Raw genomic sequence first — 22,135 nt, 5'->3', positions numbered from 1 at the left:
ATGTCATCCATGCTGATGTAAACTCAACCTTTTCAACTGCTGCTTTTCAGTTTTTTCCTAACCATTTTCCTCATAGTCATCTTTTTGAAAGTTAAATGCTGACAGGAGATATGATAGAGGTCTATAAAATGAGTAGAGTGGAACTAAGGGATACACTATGAAGTTACTATATTTTTTTTTTTACTCAATGCATAGTTAAGCTCTGGAATTCACTGCCAGAGAGTGTAATGAAAGCTGTTAGTGTAGCTGCATTTTAAAAGGTTTGGACAAGTTCTTGGAAGAAAAGTCCATAAACCATTACAAAAGGTGGACTTGGAGAATTTCACTGCTTATCCCTGGGATAAGCAGCTTGGAAACTATCTACTCCCTGGGATCCAGTCAGGTACTTGTGACCTGGATTGGCCACTGCTGGAAACAGGATGCTGATCTTGATGGACCTTAGGTCTGACCCAGTATGCAAGATTTATATTCTTATGCTCTCTCCTGTAGAGAATCTATCCAGGCTCCTATGAATTTGATTTTTTTTGGAGGAAATTAGAAACGATTTCTCGAAATTCCCCAGGACCCCCTACAATAGCAGATGTAGTATTTATTTTTGCAGGGAGTTTAGTACAACTTCCTGGGAGCTTGCCGTCACAAGCCAGTTGTCCAGGTAAGGGAAGATGCATATGACCCAATGCTACAGATGCGCTGCTACTACAGCCAGGCACCTGGTGAAGGCTTGGTGCTACTTAAAGACCGAAATATAGCACTCTGTTCTGATAGTGGGAAGAGTCCATCATAAAGCTCAGGTAATGCCAGTGGGAGGAATGGATGAGAATATGAGCATAAGCATTCATTTGATACAGAGTGTACATCCACTCCCCCCTTCTGGTTGAAGGGAAGGATTGTGCAGACGGTATTCCTTTTTAATTTCTCCTGGAGTATGCACTTGTTCAGGCTTCTTAAATCCAGGATGGCTCTCAGTCCCCCAGATTTCTTGGGGATAAGGAAGTAGTGTGAACAGTATCCTTGGCCAATGTAATGGGAAGAAACCAGTTCTATTGCCTGTTATTTGAGGAGCAACTCCACCTCCAGCCAGAGTTCCGTGGAGTGAGACAGATCCAGATTGAAGGCTGAGTGATGAGAAAGCATGGGACGCTGGTGAAACACAAGCAATATCCAAACTCCACAATCTCGAGAATCCAGCAATCTTTGGTGATCTTGTGCCACTCCAAGTAGTGCTGGATTCTCCCCCCTATTAGTGAGATGGTTGCTAGGTTTGGAAAGTGGTCTAAAACATGGTCCAGGTTAGGGATGGATGTGTTTTAGGTTGACAGTGCTCATACTGTTGAGCTTGAGTCAGAAGTCGTTGCTGTTGCAGAAGAGGTGGTATCCAGTACTGCTGGAATTGCCAGAAGGGTTGTCTCCAGAAATGTGTTCTTTTAAAAGCATAGTAAGTATATCTTGCAGAAGATGGTTGCTCTGGTCTCAGACAGGGACTGGACCTCCACATGATGCTTTTTGATTTGAGCAACTGTTTCCCTGAGCATTCCCTGAAAAGGTCAGCACCAAGGCAAGAGATATCATGATGTAGGCTACTGACTCTCGACTAAGCCATGCAGTATACTATGATGAACGCTGTTGAGGTATGTGCTGTGGTATCAAACGCCTCACAGATGGATCAAATAAGATGGTGTAGACACACTTCCACATTTAGGAGTGGATGTGGGTAAGCGATTACACCCTCACCAGGTGGAAGGAAAGGCTACAGTTTCTGTATATAATCATGTAAATGTTGAAACATGTGAAACTGGTGTGTGGAGATCCGTGTATTTAGCATGGAGCTTTGGAACTTTTTTTTTTTTTTTTTAAACCGAAGTTGTCCAGTAACCTGGGATCATTTCCTGGCATTCTTGTTTTCTTTGCTTTTTAGAGCTGATTCTACCACAGCTGATTGATTGGGTAAATTGTACTATTCCAATCCCCAGATATTTTTGCACTCTATATTTTAGGTCTAGCTTCATTTCAAGTGGAGCACAGTAAACAGGATACACCAGAGACTCAGTGTTACTTTGGCGCCAGCTGCTCTGGTGGCTCCACAGAGTAGCACCTCTTCTTCTTCGAAACATGCCATTTCTGTTTATTTGACCAAGAAGATTCGGCTGGTTCCACTGATGGGAGGAGATAATTTGAGGAATTCCTGCTCAACTCCATTAGCGCGGAGGCAGACAAGGCTGCACTTCGAGAAGAGAATCAACTGTGGCTTCTGAAAGACTAGCACAGTTCCTCCATTTTCCAGGTCCTTGATCTTCAGGTACATAAAGACATCCATCTACAATCCTAGTAGTTGGCATGGTCGCAGACATTCTCCTACCACATTTACAAACCTTGAAACCACCTTGTGGTGGCTTTCTTCCTGCTGGACATTGTGAAGACAATTTTCTTTTTAAAATAGGTAACACTGAAAAGTGCAGTTTGGGGTTCAAGGCAACTTTTAAGAAAAAATTATGAAGATTTTCACAGAACAATGGAGATAGGAACATATCTGTGCTGGTGCTTGGATGGAAAAAAGACAGAGGACTCGTGAGACAATGCCCACACAGGAATTCCTGCACATGCTCAGTAGAGCAAACGCTCTACTAGCTAAGAGAGAGAAGTCATGTGCCATCTCGTGATGTCACTTGCATGTCATGGCTAATTTGTTGGAGGAAAAAAGGCTGCACAAAAAAATATAAGAGCAAAAAGAGTGAAAGAAACCAAAAAGTTATACTAAAAGGAAAATTAAAAAAAAACAAAACAAACTTTTCCACCAGCAAATAAAAAATATTTTGGCTAGCGTGCAAGTTTTCTAAATATTTCCCACCACAATTCAAAGAACTTACCTTCCAATTGTTTTTCCAACAACATTTGCAGTTCTCTTTCTTTTCTCCAAAAAGCTTCTTGCTTTTGTCTTATTCTGTGACGCAATTCTTCATCATCAGTATCAGATGATTCGGAGCCTCGGTCACTCTTCTCATCTTCACTGTCTCCTGATCCATAACCACCCAGTCCACCTGCATGCATAAAGCCCAGTCTATCACAAGGCACCAGTAAACTTTTTTAAATAACCTTTTTCTAGTGAGCTGATAGGGTAAGCAGTACATCTCCTTACTCCCATTTGTAATCCATCTTTCAAGGAGCTAGACTTTCAAACACTGAAGAACCAACAAGGTCACCATAAGCGAAGTGATGATGCTGCCCTTACTCTTAAAACTACACAATTTTGCTTCTGTGGGGAATGGCCAATTACAGTGCATGTCATAAAACAGCATACAGAGCAATCGCACGTGTAGGGCTCTGCCCTCTCATTATCCTCTCTGAATGATTTAAGTCTAATTGGCAAACTAAAACCTCCAAATCCCTATCTAAACATCATTTGAGTATGGTAAATGTCAATTGTTCATATATACTTCTCTGCAAAGGAAGGCAGATGTGGCTGAAGAGTAATTCCAGCCTCTCTTGTAACTGTAGTAACTGATTAATTGAAAATATTTATACTTTCTGATTCAGGCTTTATGAAAATATATTATAAATTTAAAGGTAATAAATTGAGAATGGTTTTAAAAATATGGTGCCTATTACAAAGTTCAATTAACATTTCTAAGCAGGTTAAATCATGACCTGAAGGTTTTTTTTTTTTTTTCTTAACTATCACACTATCATACATTTTTTTTAAACTCACATCTATTTACATTACTGCCTGCTTTCTGAAAACTTAGGTTTTTACTCAGAAAAAGACTTGCTTTCATATAAATATACAATTACTTAATACAGAAGTTATTAAATTGTAACTTTTGGTCAGCCATAAAAGATACCCATTCAGAAGGAGAAAGTGCTTTGGACAGATGTGAACACTTTACAGAAAAAGAAAGGAGGATAATTCATAGTATATGCCAAGCGAGAGTTATCTTTACATAGCTAATTGATGAGAAAGCAAATGTTGCTTACCTGATGTAACAGGTGTTCTCACAGGACAGCAGGATGTTAGTCCTCACAAATGGGTGACATCGAGGATGGAGCCCACCACGGAAAACTTCTGTCAAAGTTTAAACAGAACTTTGACTGGCCCCTACTGGGCATGCCCAGCAAGGCACTGACCCTGCAGCCAGCAGGGGTCTCCCTTCAGTCTGATTTTCAAAGCTACAGGCAGTGCCTAGAAAGTAAAAATAAAACGAACCCAACACCGCGGGGAGGCGGGCGGGTTTCGTGAGGACTAACATCCTGCTGTCCTGTGAGAACACCTGTTACATCAGGTAAGCAACATTTGCTTTCTCACAGGACAAGCAGGATGGTTGTCCTCACAAATGGGTGAGTACCGAGCTGAGGATGTCCCGACTTGCACCAAATGTACCCAACGGTGTGCAGCAGGCACAATAAGTGAGGAGAAATTTGGGAAAGGGCATCCGCACCCAACCGGGTAGGTGGAAGGGTGTTGGTACATCAGGTTGGAAAAAGGTTACGCAAGACAGACTGGCCGAAGATGGAGTCCTGTCTTCCAGCCTTGTCCAAACAATAATGGGCTGCAAAGGTATGGAGAGAACTCCAGGTTGCAGCTTTGCAGATGTCAGGAAGCGGCACCGATCGAAGGTGTGCCACTGACGTCGCCATGGCCCTCACAGAGTGTGCTTTAACACGGTCTTGAAAAGGAATGCCAGCTTGCTCATAGCAAAAAGAAATGCAGTCCGCCAACCAGGAGGAAAGAGCCTGCTTACCCACAGGTTGTCCCAACTTATTAGGATGGAAAGAGACGAATAATTGAGTGCTCTTCCTATGGGAAACTGTACGGTCTAGGTAAAAAGCTAGAGCTCGTTTACAGTCTAGGGTATGCAGGGTCTGCTCTCCAGAGTTGGAGTGGGGCCTGGGAAAAAAGATAGGTAGTATGATGGATTGATTGATATGAAACTCAGAAACTACCTTATGTAAAAATTTAGGGTGAGTGCGGAGTACCGCGCGGTCCTGCAGGAGCTTAGTGTAAGGCGGATAGGTAACTAGGGCCTGTAATTCACTAACCCTGCGAGCTGAAGTAATAGCCAAAAGGAATAACACTTTCCAAGTGAGATATTTAAAGTCACAGGAGTGCAGAGGTTCGAAAGGAGGTTTCATTAGACGACCAAGAACCAGGTTAAGGTCCCAGGATGGGGCCGGAGGACGCAAGGGCGGCTTTAGATGGAGCAAGCCCTTAAGAAAGCGTGTTACTAGGGGTTGTACTGAAATAGGATTACCCCCAATACCCTTATGGAAGGCGGCTACCGCACTGACATGCATTCTGATAGAAGAGGTTTTAAGACCTGATTCAGAGAGATGCCATAAATAGTCCAAGAATTTGGAGATTGGACAGGAAAGGGGATCAAGGGACTGAGAAGTGCACCATGATGTGTACCTTTTCCATTTGTATGAGTAAGACTTTCTTGTGGAAGGCTTTCGTGAAGCTATCAGGACCCGAGAAACGGAATCTGAAAGGTTGAAAGGCTGAAGGACTAACCTTTCAACATCCATGCCGTCAGAGACAAGACTTGGAGGTTGGGATGGAGGAGGCATCCGTCGTTTTGAGTGAGCAGATGCGGGTCCTTTCCCAGAGGAATGTGCCTGCGGATGGAGAGATCCTGGAGTATTGGAAACCATACTTGGCGTGGCCAGTAAGGTGCTATCAGGATCATGGTTCCTCCGTCCTGGCGTAGCTTCACGAGAGTCTTTGACACAAGAGGGAGTGGAGGGAATGCATAGAGCAGACCGGTTGTCCACTTGAGGGAGAATGCATCCCTCGGCCGAGAGTGCTGGCTCCGAATGAGAGAGCAGTAATCGTCCACTTTGTGGTTCTGAGGGGACGCAAAGAGGTCTATGCGGGGAGAACCCCACTTGTGAAACAGAGAGGTCGCTACCAGAGGATCGAGTGACCACTCGTGTGGTTGGAAGACACGGCTCAGCTGGTCTGCCAATACATTGTCTACTCCCGGCAGGTAAGTGGCCCTGAGGTACATGGAGTGGGAGAGGGCTTCCGCCCAGATCTGCGCAGCTTCCTGACACAGAAGGAAGGAGCCTGTGCCTCCCTGCTTGTTTATGTACCACATGGCCACTTGGTTGTCCGTCTGGATTAAGATTATCTGATGAAAGAGATGATCTTTGAAAGTGCGGAGCGCATAGCGGATTGCTCGAAGTTCCAGGAAATTGATCTGGTGTTCGGCTTCCTCTTTGGACCATAACCCTTGGGTTTGAAAGTCGTCCACATGGGCTCCCCAACCGATGTGAGAAGCGTCGGTGGTTAGGATTACTTGCGGATCCGGTGGAAGAAAGGGTAAGCCCTGAAGGAGGTTGACCTGAGTCGTCCACCAGGTTAAGGATAGGCGTAGCGCTTGTGTGACTGTGACTATGGAGGACAGAGGCTGAAAAGCTTGAATCCATTGGTGTCGCAGAGTCCATTGTGTTACTCTCATGGCTAGTCGGGTCATGGGAGTGACTTGAACCGAGGATGCCATGTGCCCTAGGAGAATGAGGAACTGGCGAGCCGTGGCAGTGTTCTGAGACTGGAGCTGGCGAGCCAGGGACATTAGGGTGTGGACCCTCTGAAGAGGAAGGTAAGCCTTTGCCTGTAAGGTGTCCAAGTCTGCCCCAATGAAGGATAAGGTTTGAGACGGGACTAAGCAAGATTTCTCGTAACTGACGAGAAACCCTAAGGAAAGGAGTGTTTGAATTGTCAATTTTAGGGAGGATTGAGCTATCTGTTGGGTGGAGGCCCTGATTAGCCAATCGTCCAGGTATGGGTAGACGTGGACACCTTCCTTCCTTAGGAATGCTGCTACCACTACGAGACATTTGGTAAAGACTCGTGGGGCAGAAGCTAGACCGAAAGGGAGGACACGGTATTGATAATGGTCGTGGCCTACTAGAAACCGCAGATATTTGCGATGGGATTGTGTGATCACAATGTGGGTATAAGCGTCCTTGAGGTCGAGAGAGCACAGCCAATCCCCTCTTTGTAGCAGAGGGAGCAGCGCGCCTAGGGTTACCATTTTGAACTTCTCTTTTTGAAGGTATTTGTTGAGGGCTCGAAGGTCCAAAATGGGACGTAGTCCCCCTGATTTCTTTGGTATTAGGAAGTATCTGGAATAGAATCCCTTGCCTCGTTGAGAGGGAGGAACGGGTTCTATAGCATTTGATTGCAGAAGAAGGGATACTTCCTGTTGTAATTGAGCCAAATGGGTGGATAGACTCCACGCTTGAAGAGGCGGGGAGTCTGCCGGAAGAGTTATAAAGTTGAGGTGGTAACCCTGTGCGATAATTGTTAGCACCCACTGATCTGAGGTGATCTGCAACCAAGGTTGTAGAAAATGGTACAGTCGACCTCCTACAGGGATGTCCGGAAGAGGGGTTTGGCATGTGTTCCCTACAGGGGAGTCAAAGGCCAGCCGCAGGCCCAGGAGGAGGGGCTACAGTAGGCCTTTGTTTCCTAGGCTGACGCGGCTGAGGCCTAGTAGAGGATAGAGCTGGACGAGGCCTGGCCGATGGAGGGTAATAACGGCGTGGTCGAAAGAATGACTTCTTAGAGTCTTTCTTTTGCGGTTGCTTGGAGGTCAGCTCAGGTGGGACAGATGAGAGTTGCTTCAACGTCTCATGGTGGTCTTTTAACTCCGCCACAATCTGCTGAATTTGCTCTCCAAACAAATTATCGCCTAAGCAGGGTAAATCAGCAAGACGATCCTGAACCTCTGGGCGAAGGTTGGATGATTTTAACCAAGCCCAACGTCTGGCTGAGATGGCTGTGGCTGAAACTTTTGTGGAAGCATCGAATATGTCGTAGGCAGTCCTAATCTCGTGCTTCCCTGCCTCAAATCCCTTGTGAAGAAGGGCTTGAAGCTGCGGTTGGTATTGGTCTGGCAACGTGTCAGCATAGTCTTGCATCTGCTTAAGGATGGCTCTGTTGTACTGAGTCATGTAAAGTTGATATGAAGCTATGCGTGAAATCAACATAGCTCCATGATAGACTTTCCGTCCAACACTATCTAGGAACTTGTTGTCCCTGGTAGGTGGGGTAGAAGAGTGTGGCTTAAGACGCTTGGCCTTCTTCTGCGCGGACTCAACCACAACAGAGCGATGATCCAGTTGAGGTTTTTGGAAACCTGGTGCTGACTGGACAAGGTAGGTGGAGTCAGCTTTTTTGTTAACTGGGGACACTGATGAAGGAGATTCCCAGTTTTTCTTGAGCAGATCCAAAAACACCTGGTGTATAGGGATGGAAGCGATGATTTTTGGAGCATCCAGAAATTGAAGGAGTTCCATCATCTGGTGTCTGTCATCAGCTTCAGATTGTAGTTGAAAAGGTACAACTTCTGACATCTCTTTCACAAAATTAATGAAAGATAGATCCTCAGGAGGAGATCTTTTTCTACTCTCTGTAGGAGATGGTGGCGAAGGTAAATCTGTGTCAGAAGATGTATCATCATCATCACCCCAGGTATCGTAGGGATCAAGTGGGGCTTGTAGCCCTGATGGACCTGGCTGAGGCTCTGAAGGCATCGATGGAAACCGAGGTGGAATCGGTGCCGTAGGTGGAACCAGAAATGGCATCGATGGCTTCGGTGCTGCCGATGGAATCGGTGCCTGGCGTGGAATGGATGGAACCGAAGGATATATCGGTGGAGATATACCAGAAGGCACCGATGGAACCACCCCGGAAGGGGGAATCCGGAACGGTGTTTCTCCTGCCGATGAAAATCCAGTCGGAGACGGTGGTGTTGTCGATGGTACTGGAATCACCGATGGAAGGGCCGTCATGAGCGCCTCCATGCGGCTCAGTAGCGGTGCTAGCGCTTGTATCAACGGCTCGGTGGTCGGTTCCCTCCTCGGTGGCGAAGCCGGTGCCGGTGTCGGTGTCGGGGGCGGCACTGGAACCGGTGCCGGAGACGGTGCCGATGGAGGTTGCAATTTCTTCATCGCTTTCTCGATGGCCTCCTGGACCAGCCGGTCCAGTTCTGCCCGGAGACCAGGGGTAACCATACCCGGCTCGACGGGAGAGGGAGGCTGAGGCAGGGCCGGAGGGACCACCGTAACCGGTGGGATCACGGCCCCTGCACCCCGGGAGGGTGAGGGTTTCCTCGATGCTGGCGAACGAGACGTGGAGGGTGTCCGGTCTGTTCGCGGCTTCTTTGTCGGTGGCTCGGCTTGAGCAGAGGTCGATGGCTGTGGATCCTCGACAGGCCGAGACTTGTGCCGTCGATGGCGGTGCTTTTCCTTCCGATCCCCTCGCCCATCCGGGGAAGGGACGGGAGTCGACGGCCGAGAAGCGATCGATGGCGGACGGTCACCGAAGGGTTGACGATGATGGTACAACTTCGACGGTGCCGGTTCCGATGACGTCGATGCTATCGATGGCGTTGGGGTGGGTGCATGGAAGAGGAGCCCCATCTTCTCCATCCTGGCTTTGCGACCCTTGGGTGTCATTAAGGCACATTTGGTGCAAGTCAGGACATCATGCTCACTACCCAAACACATTACACAAACCCTGTGGGGGTCTGTGATGGACATAGTCCGGGTACAATCCGGACAACGGCGGAACCCCGTTGCCATGGCCTGAAGCCAAAATTTAGGCTGGGGATCGGTAAGTGCCAACAGGCCTCAAGGGCCAAAATCGACGGTAGTCGATGGAAAAAGGCAAAAAACTTACCGGGTTCCGTAAGATGACTAAAAATTTGTCGAAGGGAGACCCCTGAGGGGCAAATTTTCTTAGGAAATTAACTTCCAAATTCCTGTCAGGAACGTGGTTAGAGAGCTCCTTTCACCGCGTGGCAACTGCTGCGCGGAAAAAAAGAAGACTGAAGGGAGACCCCTGCTGGCTGCAGGGTCAGTGCCTTGCTGGGCATGCCCAGAAGGGGCCAGTCAAAGTTCTGTTTAAACTTTGACAGAAGTTTTCCGTGGTGGGCTCCATCCTCGATGTCACCCATTTGTGAGGACAACCATCCTGCTTGTCCTGTGAGAACTGGATTGCATATCACATAAAAAAAAACTCATTCAAAGCAAAGGTATGTGTGGGTGTAGTATAGACATGCTTGCTCATTCACAACTAAGAAAAGATGTGTAAGTCAGTCTGAAAATTCAGATGTCTTTTATGGCTAATCCCCTAACACTTACTACATATTACATCTTATATGAACATCAATTTTTTTTAACTCAGACTGGATCAGTAAAATGGGAAAATAGTAACAGTTTACTTCAGTGACTTTCCAATGTGTCAGACTAAATCAAAGTAGTATACAAAGGAAAACTGGTTCTTACCGGCTAATTTTCGTTCCTGTAGTACCAAGGATCAGTCCAGACCGCTGGGTTATGTCTCCCTTCCAGGAGAGGGAGTCAGAGAAAAAAACTGAAAAGGCACCCCTCTTAACCTGGTGTGCCATCTGCGATCCCTCAGTATAAACGATATTAAAGCAGAATAACCAATAAAGGAGAACAAATCCCCAAACATAACAACCAATAGCTACAACAATACGCGCGGTAAAATAAACAAACCGTACCACCACATTACATATCAAGAAGATTCCTTCCCATGCCTGTAAAGAACTCTGCCGAGGTAAGAAGAAAGAAAACATACAGACAAAATGGACTCTCCAAAAAACCCAAGGGTGGGTGTCTGGACTGATCCTTGGTACTACAGGAACGAAAATTAGCAGGTAAGAACCAATTTTCCTTTCCCTGTACGTACGTACCAGGATCAGTCCAGACCGCTGGGAAGTACCAGAGCTGCCCTAATTGGGGTGGGATCTGGAGAGTCCCGCACGAAGAACACTGCTGCCAAAACAGTCGACCTCCGGATCCCAGACGTCCACACGATAATGTTTCGCAAAAGTATGCAAGGATTTCCAAGTGGCTGCTCTACAAATCTCCTGCGGTGAGACAGACTGGCTCTCTGCCCAAGAGGCCGCTTGAGACCTGGTAGAGTGCGCTTTCAAGCCTTCTGGTATGGCACGCCCTGCGCAAAGATAAGTGGAGGAAATGGCCTCCTTCAACCACCTAGCAACTGTAGCTTTGGATGCCTTGTGTCCCCGTCCAGGACCAGCCAACAAGACAAACAAATGATCCGATAATCAAAAAGCATTGGTCACCTCTAGATAGCGAAGGAGAATCCGGCGCACATCCAACTTATGCAGATCCTTATCCGTCGCAGAAGTCAGATCCAAATTTGGGAAGGCCGGTAACTCTACCATCTGATTGACATGAAAAGCCGATACCAGCTTGGGCAAGGAGGGAACAGTCCGCAGCGAAATTCCAGAATCAGAAATACGAAGATACAGATCTCAACACGACAAAGCTTGAAGCTCTGAAATTCGCTGTGCGGAGGTAATGGCTATCAAAAAAAACAGTCTTGAGTGTCAAATCCTTCAACGTAGCTTGCCGGAGGAGCTCAAAAGGAAGACCACATAAGTCCTTGAGAACTAAATTCAAGCTCCAGGCAGGACAAATTTGTCGTACCGGCGGGAGCAAATGCTTGGCCCCTTTCAAAAAAAACAGGACATATCTGGATGAGCTGCCAGTGAAAAGCCATCAATCCTGCCCGCAGGCAACCCAGTGCCGCGACCTGCGTCCAGAGAGAACTGTAAGCTAGACCTTTCTTCAGTCCCTCCTTCAGGAAGGCTAGGATGTGGGCCACCGAAGCCAGACGCGGGGGGACGTTCAAACCTTGGCACCAAGAGTCAAAAACTCTCCAAACACGAATATAGGCCAACGACATGGACGATTTCCGTGCTTGCAAGAGGGTAGAAATAACCGAATCCGAATATCCCCTCTTCCTCAATTGCCTCCTCTCATAAGCCAGGCCGCTAGACAAAAGCGATCCGCTCGATCGAAAAATACTGGACCTTGTCTAAGGAGATTCGGAAGGTGGGTGAGACTCACCGGACCGATCGCCAACGAGATCAGATCCGCAAACCACAGCCTTCGGGGCCACTCTGGGGCTACAAGAATGACAGACCCCACGTGGTTCTCTATCCGACGCACGATCTTGCCCACTAGTGGCCAAGGTGGAAACACATACAGCAGTACACCGCGAGGCCACGGAAGGACGAGAGCATCCACTCCTTCTGACCCGTGGTCTCTCCGACGACTGAAAAACCGGGGCGCCTTTGTATTTGTCCGAGATGCCATCAGGTCGAGGTGTGGAACCTCCCAACGACGAGTGATCAGCCGGAAAGCTGCGGATAATTCCCACTCGCCGGGATCTAGATGCTGGCGGCTGAGAAAGTCTGCCTGCACGTTGTCCACCCCGGCTATGTGCGAGGCCGCCAACCGGACCAGATGTCGCTCTGCCCACGTCATGAGCCTTTCGGCCTCCCAGGCCACCGACCGGCTCCTGGTTCCCCCTTGGCGGTTGATGTAGCTACCGTCGTCGCGTTGTCTGACAAGACTCGCACCGCACACTGAGCTACCAGAGGGAGAAAAACACGTAACGCCAGGTGTACCACGTCTGGCATTACGTGTTATCAGGCGACCATGTCACCTGATAACTTGTCCAACGATCCTGAGCGGATTGTGACTGGCAAACTGCTCCCCAACCAGTGAGGCTGGCATCCATCGTAATTATTACCCACTGCGGCTCCTCTAGGTCCATCCCCTGTAACAAGTGGGCCGGAATCAACCATCAATCGAGACTGGACCTGGCTGGTTCCATCACTGGCAAAGGCAGGCGAAACTCCTCAGATTTCGGATCCCACCGAGAAAGCAATGTGCGTTGTAATGGTCTCATATGCGCCCATGCCCAGGGAATCACTTCCAGAGTAGACGCCATGGAACCAAGAACCTGCAAATAATCCCATACTATGGGCAGGGGGGTAAGGACATGAGCCGAAGGATCTGCGCCACTACCTTGAGCCTCCTCTCCCGAGTGAGGAAGACCTTGCCTACCAAGGTGTCGAAGTGTGCTCCCAGGAAGTTGAGAACCTGAGATGGTACCAACTGGCTCTTGGCAAAGTTGACCACCCAACCAAGGGACTGGAGCTAGAGTAGAACCTTGCTCACTGCTTCCCGACAGAGACTCTCCGATTTGGCCCGGATGAGCCAATCGTCCGGGTATGAGTGAACCAAGATACCCTCCCGCCGGAGGGCCGCTGCTACGACTACCAGTACACCTTGGTGAAGACCCGAGGCGCTGTCGCTAAGCCGAACGGAAGAGCTTGGAACTGATAATGCTCCCCCAGGACCATGAACCGGAGAACCGCTGATGGCGCTCGCGTATCCCAATGTGAAGATATGCCTCGGTCAGATCCAAAGAGGCCAAATATTTTCCTGACTGGACGGCCGCAACGACCGACCGTAGAGTCTCCATGCGAAAATCAGGGAACTCGAAGTGCTCGGTTGACTGCCTTGAGATCCAATATTGACTGGAAGGACCCGTCCTTCTTCGGGACTATGAAATAGATGAAGTACCTGCCGGCCCTGCGCTCTTCTGGAGGGACCGGAACAATAGACCCCAGGGATTTCAAGCGACTCAGGGTTTGCCCGACTACCTCTTGCTTGGTCAGAGAGCCGGTGGGAGAAATCAGAAAAAAATCCCTTAACGGGCAGGCAAAATCCAACTCATAATCGTGGGCAATGATATTGAGGACCCACTGGTCCGACGTGATCCTGACCCACTCCTCGAGAAACAGGGAGAGATGACCTCCTACCATGGGAACCGGGGAGAGGGTCGGAACACCTTCATTGGGACTGCTTACCTCCGGTGGCCCCTTGAGAGCCTCCCTCCCGAAATGGCCTCCGACCACAAAAGGAAGTAGGCCAAGACTCAGCTCTCTGAGTCTGTTGTTGTGCGGGAAAAGCGGGCGGCCGCGACTGCCGAAATCTGCGCTGTCCTCAGAAACGGTAACGCGCTGCCCTAAAGGGCCTGGAAGACTTAGGCTTGTCTTCTGGCAATTTATACACATTTTTCTCCCCCAAGAGACTTAATAAGGGCGTCAAGTTCCTCCCCAAACAACAATTTTCCCTTAAAAGGAATATTGCCCAACTGAGTTTTGGAAGAAACGTCCGCGGACCAGTTCTGGAGCCAGAGAAGCAGTCTAGCTGAAACTGCAGTGGCTATGTTGCGTGAAGACGCCCGCAACAGATCATATAAGGCATCCGCTGTGTAAGCTACCGCAGACTCCATCCTATTTGCCTGATCTGTTTCCTCTGGCGGCAACACCTGTGATGTGAGCATTTGCTGTACCCACCCGAGGATCGCTTGCTGCATGAGGCTACTGAAGACCGCTGCTCTAACACAGAGCGCTGACACCTCAAAAATGCGCTTGAGGACGACTTCTAGCCGCCTATCCTGTAAGTCCTTAAGAAACGTCGCTCCCGTAACAGGAATGGTGGTCCGCTTGGTGACCGCAGTAACCGACGCGTCCACCTTGGGAATCCTGAGGATATCCAAGGCTTCCTTGGGTAAAGGGTAGAGTTTGTCCATTGCCCGTCCCACCCGCAGGGTTGTGTCCGGAGATTCCCACTCCCGAGTGACCAACTGCTTAAGCATTGGGTGGAAAGGAAAAGTTTGGGGCAGGGCCCGCAGCCCCGAGAGTACTGGTTTCCCCCCTTAACTGGCTCCAAACTGGGGACTGGTGCCTCCACTTCCAGTTCCTCCAGGACATAGGGGATCAAGGGATCCAATTCCTCCCGGCGAAACAGCCGAGAAACCCGGAGTCATCCCCCTCTACTGGAGCGGACTCATCAACACCCCCATCTAGGTCTTGGAGGAGAGAATCCAGAAAAGATCCCAAGGGAGCAGGATCCGGAGGCCCCCCAGGAGCCGAAAGGGCATCCAGAGACGTGTCCTGCAGCACAATCTTCGCAGGAGGGGGCTGCTCATCCTGCTGATGAGCTTCTGCCTCCAAAAAAGCCTTATGCATAAGTAAAATAAATTTTGAAGAAAAAACGGACTGGCCCTTTAAGGGATCCGACAGGTGAGGAGGAGGAGGGAGGAGGAGGACCGGGCTCCCCGAGGGGGCGGGCCCCGGATCGCGCGGTCGAATGGGACTCAAACTGGGAGGAGAAATCGGAGAATCCTCTCCCCCAGTCAGCAGGCAGGGCTCCGACAAAATGGCCGCCGTTCCCGCGCTCGCCGGCGACAGACCAGGATGCAATTGCCATTCCACGCCTCGTGGCAAAATGAGCCCAAAATCTCCCCTGGACGAGCCCTCCCCCCCGGGGAGGCAGCGGGCACATGTGGGAAGGCGGGGCTGCGAGAGACGCAACCCCGCTTCCCCACATGCTAAGCACGATAGCCCTAGTGGCATCCCGGGGGGGGGGTCCAAACAGCGTGGTAGGAAAGAAAAAGGAAGAACTTAAAATACCCTGCCGACTCGCGGCCTTCCGGAGCTCTGGGAACGCTGCAGCACCCGAGGAAACTGGTCTCGGGGCACCGAGGGGAGGGGACCAGCCCACCAGTTAATCCCCCTCCAGAGAGAGACGGCCCTCCAGGAACAAGGTTTTTAGAGCTGCCAGCCCCTGCCTTACCTCTACCTGCTGAGTGAAAAGCCTGGGAAAATAAAACCGCACTGAGCTTTTTTTTTTTTTTATACAACCAACTTGCTGAGGCCAAAGGTGTTAACTAAAGCATCCAGAGCCTTAGAACTCTGTTAAAAAAAAAAAAAAAAGTAACTAAATTTAAAGAAATTGAAAAATCAGGACTGCAGGTTCTGTCAACCCTTCTGCTGAGAGTCAGAGAAAATATTGAGGGATCGCAGGTGACACACCAGGTTAAGAGGGGTGCCTTTTCAGTTTTTTTCTCTGACTCCCTCTGCTGGAAGGGAAAGACAAACCAGCGGTCTGCACTGATCCTGGTACGTACAGGGAAAGGGTCAGATGCACTAAGCATTTCTCTCATTGGGACAGAATAGGAAAACATATTTAGTGCATTAGCCCCAAAATAAACAGGAACTGGAAACTTGCTAGTCAAAAAAAAATCCTGAAACGATGGTGCTGTCCAATACACATACAAGCAGGATATGTTCATTCTTTAAAATGGCAAATATTAACTAACAGAGATGCAAGATAAAGATCCCGTTCCCCTGTTAGCCCTTTTGCAGAGTACAAACTTACTTACCGAGTCCAGAGAGGGAAGCCAGTGCACTGGACTGTGCCAGCTGTTTTGCAGGAGCTTTGTATCACATCAACAACAGGAACAACATGTTAACACAAACAGCCACGATTTCATATTCATGAGATTCTATGGCATTGTTAAAGCTATTACTAGTGCTGCTTTGTGGGGGAGAGAAGAAAGGTTAAAAACATAACATCCATAAATACAGTCTGAGAAGTTCAGAGCTTTTTTTTTTTGTTGTTTTAAATATATTTTGGCAACTACAGAATTTTAAAACGTTGCAATCAAAATTAGTTCCATGCTTTAAATAAACACTTGAGTGACTGATTAAATTCTAAAGTAGATCAAGTTATGTTTTAGAGATAGCAAAAGGGGGGGGGGGGGGAACCAAATATTTCTAAATGTATTTTACTTACTGACGAGAACTATTGAGCCAATAACTCGTCATTACATGCCACGACCTTTCCCATTTTGCTTAGTTAGTTATCATTACAGAGTAATAGAAGGAACTTACACTGACATTTACTTGTCATAAGACAAACACTAGAAATAAATAGCAATAAAAAAGTGTAGCACTTTAATTTTTAGTCAGTGCACCACAAAAAAGCTAACTCATAGGAGAGAGTATTAGTGAGTCTGAGCCAATTTTTAAATTGTTTTGGACATAACTACTAGAGTCACTCATTTTAAGAAGCAGTAGCAGGAAGAAAAAAGTCTACCTTTTGTTGCCTTTCGGTGTACCTCTTTAGCCACAGTTGAAATTTCTTCATTTGTGACATCTAAAAGAATTTCTGTTAGCAGCATTTTTGTCAAGAACATCTAAAGAAAAGAGGTTCACAAAACATATTTAGAAAGCAGGCCCTGCAATTAACATATAAATACGAGTTAGTTACATTAAACAAACAAAAAAAAACCCCAAAACCCTATCTGGTTTCATAAAAATGTATCTTGACAATTTGAATTCACACAGACCTGCAGGATTTGAACTTTATACATAGAGTTTAGCAGCAGTATTGGTCCTGTAGAAATGTCCAAAATGGCTGGCGATTTGAGTCTCCATAAAGATATGGATATCACCTTGAGGGTGCATTGATAATAAGCACTGCTGCTGCCGGTACTTCTAATCACTAAGGGGAGTGGCCTTTTTTAATTTGCATTTAAGAAAAACTTTAAAAAATTGAACAAGGGAGCCGACGATGGTAGAGAAAGAGGGGCTGCCACCAACCTGCCTGGCTCAATGGAGCGGAGAGTAATTAAAATCCGACTATCAGCTGTGGGACTCCCTCGATGCTGACATCATCAGCCAGAGACCGCAAGCTTAAAAGCCTGTGGATTTGAGGTGAGAGTGGGGCCGACAATTGTGGAGAGAGAGGGGCTGTCACCAACCTGCCTGGCTCCACGGAGTGGAGACTAATTAAAATCCAGCTATCAACTGCTGGACTTCCTCGACGCCGACATCATCAGCCAGAGACCACGCGCTTAAAAGCCCGCGGAACTGCGGCGCACTGCAGCCACTGGCGCGCCGCCTAAGCCGCACAAGCCGAAGGGGCGTGCTCGCGGCTTAGATCCGCTTTGATCGCCTTTTGATGTATGATGTTTATATGGGGCGTAAAAGAAAAGCCAAGTTTGTGACATCCTCTCTGGCTCCGCAAAAAAACAGCCCCATGTAAGCAGGAGTAATTTGCCACAAAAGGACTGTGAGGGAGACTCATTGGATGCCTCCTTAACTCCTAGCATAGGACCTACGCCTCTCAGCCCCCAGGAGGAATCTCCGTCAAAAGAGAAGCTGCAAATGTAAGTGGCTTTGAAATTCTCTCTCAGTCACCGAAAAATGCAACACCTCCCTGCTTGGAGCTAGAACAGCAGGAAGCAAGTGAAGGAACTCTTAACGATTAACATAAATAGTGCATGGGTTAATGCCATGGAAGAATCTAATGTAACCCTGGGTGATCTTTGGAGGATGCTGATAAAGCTAGATTCAAATGTGTCACAGATGAATTCTTCCTTTAGTGCAAGAGCTAATGGGAATAAATTTGTTATACAGGAACAAGGGAAAAGATTAAAGGATGTAGAGGTCTTACTTAGTTGAAAACATGACATTAGAATTACAAAATGTAAAAATGTTGGAAAATCATTATACATCTGATAATATGGTTTTACATGCTGAATTAGAGAACATAGAAAATTTCATCACAATAAAAAACTTACGTTACGTAAATTTTCCACTTACTAGCTTACTCTCACCCTATGAGGAGTTTTCAAAATATCTAAGGGAAAATTTGGCATGTGAAGAGATACCTTTGATCTAAAAAAAATTTTTATTTCCCTGCCCAAACAACTAATACACCTGGGAGAGAGGAGGAGAGTACACCAGGTGTATCTACTTTTTTGGAAGATTCCATTGATTTGATAAATAAGAGGGCAACATTATTTGTTTCTTTTGTTTTAGAAAAGGATAAAGAATTCATTCTTGATAAGTTCTTTAAAAACAAAGATATACTATTCTGCAGGCAGAAGGTATTCGTATTTCCTGATGTCTCCAAGCCTACCAAGGCAAGGAGAAAAAAAATTTCTCCTTGAAAAATAAAACTTTAGAAATAGGTGCATCTTTTTATTTGAAATATCCTAGTAAATGTTTTAATAATTTTCAAGGAAAAAAGTATGTCTTTTCGGAACCTTTAAACCTGGATATATTTTTGAGGGACAAAAGTGAGGTAAATTTTGGTAAAGCTATATCAGTAGTAGAAAGGCCAGATCAAATAGTAGAAGCTTCTTCTCTCTGAGATTATGTGTTGGTACTTTGTTTCTTTTTTGCTTTTGGCTCCCTCTATTATTTGTATTAGTGCAATGGCTAAATTTTATGTATTTGGAATGGAATGTTATTCTTGTATTTGTTTTATGATAAGTTGTCACACTGAATTACCTCTATTATGCACAGAAATGTGAATTTGTAATTATAAAGTGAAATATTCAATAAAAAGAGTAAATTATAAAAAATTGAAAGAAAGAACATTTTATACATGTTAAAATGATGGACCAATGATTAAATTATGACCCGGGCATTTTGTGCTGAAACTAACCTGCATATACGGGTGTTATGATGGTCCTTTCTGCAGCCACTTATTTGCAATATCCGTTTCTCTGTTAGAGTATGTTTTCTATTACCGTAAATGTGAATTATAAACAAGTTTAAATTCAAGTTGAATGCTATTTTGATGACTGGATTGCTTTTGTTTGCATTCACTTTTTGACTATCTTTCTTGTCTGGCAGGCAATTCAATGCCTGTTGGCACAGACAGTGCACTGACTTGGCATCGAGATGGAACGAAATCAGAAAAAAAAAAACCCACCCAAAAAAACAACCTAAGAAACTACCGGGAAACAAAACAAGACCACAAGGCCTCGCAATGAACAATTCTGCGACATTACTCCCAGGAAGGAACAGGATTAGATGCAAAAGAGTGAGGAGCCACAAATAGGCTCCGTAGAAAAGAAGAGATTTAAGTAGTCCCCTTGTGGTATAGTGGCATGCTCATAGTCAAATTTCTAAAAATGTTGATGTAAGAGCTCCGGATTAGACTCCATCTACATGTGAGGACTGCCATCTTGCATTTCTCAGGAGAATCCAGACATCTATTGCCCTCTCAATAAATAAGTTATTTCCACTTGTCTCCTCTGAACTTCCCTCCTTCCAATTCCATATCATGATCACCTGTCCCTGAATTTATTTTTCAAAGGAAAATTGCATCTTCCTATAATTTTATTGAAACTTGCTAAATTTTGACTATTTCTATCAATTCCCCATTTCTATTTGTTCTTCCAGAATTACTGATCCAACAAATTAAACTCAACACACATTACACACAGACTGGGACACTAAAATAATGGTGGCTGACAGAGCTACTTAGTTGGAAGTGGATTTCAAAGACAGTCACTTATTTCACTGGAGCCAAGAGGAGGAGTCAGGCTTCTTGTGCGCTACTGCTCATGAATCCATCGGCTGAAAAGCACTCAGTCTAAAAGCGCTGGAGGAGGCAGGTTTGGCTCTGCAATTTCCTCTTGCTCCTCTTGGCTTCCAACTGGAAACAGCATCTATTAGGGTTATGTCATTATCAGCCAGAGGGGAGGAAGAAAATTTCATTTTTACTCTCTTCTATCAAGCTCAATCATTGTAGTGACAAGCCTTTTGCCAGAGACCCTGACTCCTTCCAGAACCTGGCACATAGACAACATGAGTCTGGCTGGGTCTCTCCCTGCTCCACCCCAGATGCTTAGAGCACAGTCTTTGCAGCATTCCCAGCCTCAACCAGCAGATTGCCTTAGAAAATAGAACCCTTGATCTCTCACAAAGTAGCACTGACACTGAACAGCACCTTAAATAAAGGAATTTTAATTTAGAAATTTTGTTCACTTTTGTTTTGCCATTTGCAGTATATTCATTTTGGTGGCAGCATTTTATTTTTTTTTACTCTCATAAGTAGGGATAAAAATGATGCCAAAAATAAAAGCAGAAATGCAGGATGAAAATTTTCTATTATCATGAATAGCAGCAGTTATTGAGTCTCACCAACATTAATATGTCATGCACAATTTACTAAATATTCTAGGAAAAAAATCTGACAGCATGGATAATACTGTAACTGCAACTAAAGAGAAAACAGGAAAGTCTTCAGTAACTTCTGCATGTTAACTGAGGAAGCATTTGTACCATCTGATACTCTCTTTCTTCATCTGTCATTTCTGGTTCACTCTGCTCCTCCTGAAGCACTGGTGATGGACTTCTGCTTACTTTTCCAGTACTAGCAGCCTCTACATTTTCCTCGTCTTCTTCCTCCTCATCACTGTCCTATAAAAGCATACAACACATATTTCCAGGGAATATCTGCATTTATAATAAATTTACTTTAGCCTTGCTTATCAGCCTTGCTAGAAGCATGAGAAGGCTGATGGCAGGGAATGACATTTTTCCTGAAGTTTTGGATGGATTTTTCCATTTGCATATTTTCTCTTTTTCCCCACTCCATTTTTGACACTTGCTCCCCCTCCCAATGCAGATGACATTAGGTAACATATGTGGTCCAAAGGGCTGGAGGGGGGTCTCCTTGAAGACGTGACAGTAGTCTTCCCTCTACCCCTGGTCGAGAGCACACCACCTCCATGGCATGCCAAGACCTGACTGACTGATTTTTAAACTTGAATACCCTGTGCTGAAGCACACAGCTTTGTGGTCTTAGCAAGGAGTCTGACCCCACTACTGGAGAAATTACTTACCTGATAATTTTGCTTTCCTTAGTGTAGATAAGAGAGACTCAGGACCAATTATGCTCCCCTGCTGGCAGATGGAGACTGAGTCAGATTTCAAAGCTGACATCACCCTACATATACCCTTGCAGTGACCTCAGCCCTCAGTATTCTCTTCAAAAGCCACTTTGGACCCACTAGTGAAAAAATGATTAAAAATATGATTAAAAATGGATAACCTAAACTGTACTCAACCAAACAGTGAACCCCAATAAGAATATAGGTGCCCTGATCTAGGGACTGGATGAAGACTTACTAGTAATCTCTTGGATTCGATATCTACTCCATGGGCAAATCCTTGGCAAGGTTCTTGGGAAGCCAAGAACAGGATGTTGAGTCCATCTGTCTCCACTAAGGAAAACTAAATTACCAGGTAAGTAATTTCTCCATTTCCTGGCATGTAGCCAGATAGACTCAGGATTAATGGGATGAACAAAAGCTACTCCCGAACAGGGCGAGAGGCTGCCCGCGGTCCAGTTAACACCGCCCTTGCAAATGCTGCATCCTCTCGGGCCTGTACGCCCAGGCGACAGAACCTGGAGAAGGTGTGCAAGGAGGACCATGTCGCAGCTCGGCAGATATCGGTGGGAGATAGTCTAACTTCCGCCCATGAGACTGCCTGACCCCTAGTGGAATGAGCTTTAACTTGAAAAGGTAATGGCTTTCCTGCCTCCACATAGGCTCCCATGATCACCTCCTTAATCCAGCGAGCTATGGTAGCCCATGAAGCTGGTTCGCCCTGCTTCTTTGTACCAT

General features: G+C 46.4%; 1 protein-coding gene across 13 annotated transcripts in view; it reads right to left on the bottom strand.

The window, feature by feature from the left end:
- Window positions 1-22,135, bottom strand: part of PNISR (PNN interacting serine and arginine rich protein) — a 145,995-nt gene that overhangs the window by 37,139 nt on the left and 86,721 nt on the right. For all 13 annotated transcript variants that reach the window (XM_029595377.1, XM_029595380.1, XM_029595379.1 and 10 more), the window contains 4 exons: window positions 20,787-20,924; window positions 16,798-16,897; window positions 16,082-16,135; window positions 2,865-3,035 (listed from right to left, as the gene is read on the bottom strand). In XM_029595377.1, coding sequence (XP_029451237.1) covers window positions 2,865-3,035; window positions 16,082-16,135; window positions 16,798-16,897; window positions 20,787-20,924 — 463 coding nt within the window. The remainder of the gene's footprint in view (window positions 1-2,864; window positions 3,036-16,081; window positions 16,136-16,797; window positions 16,898-20,786; window positions 20,925-22,135) is intronic.

Source organism: Rhinatrema bivittatum, chromosome 3 (assembly GCF_901001135.1).
Source record: "Rhinatrema bivittatum chromosome 3, aRhiBiv1.1, whole genome shotgun sequence".
In the NCBI taxonomy this organism is placed as follows: domain Eukaryota; kingdom Metazoa; phylum Chordata; class Amphibia; order Gymnophiona; family Rhinatrematidae; genus Rhinatrema; species Rhinatrema bivittatum.
This window is presented reverse-complemented; position numbering and strand designations above follow the sequence as displayed.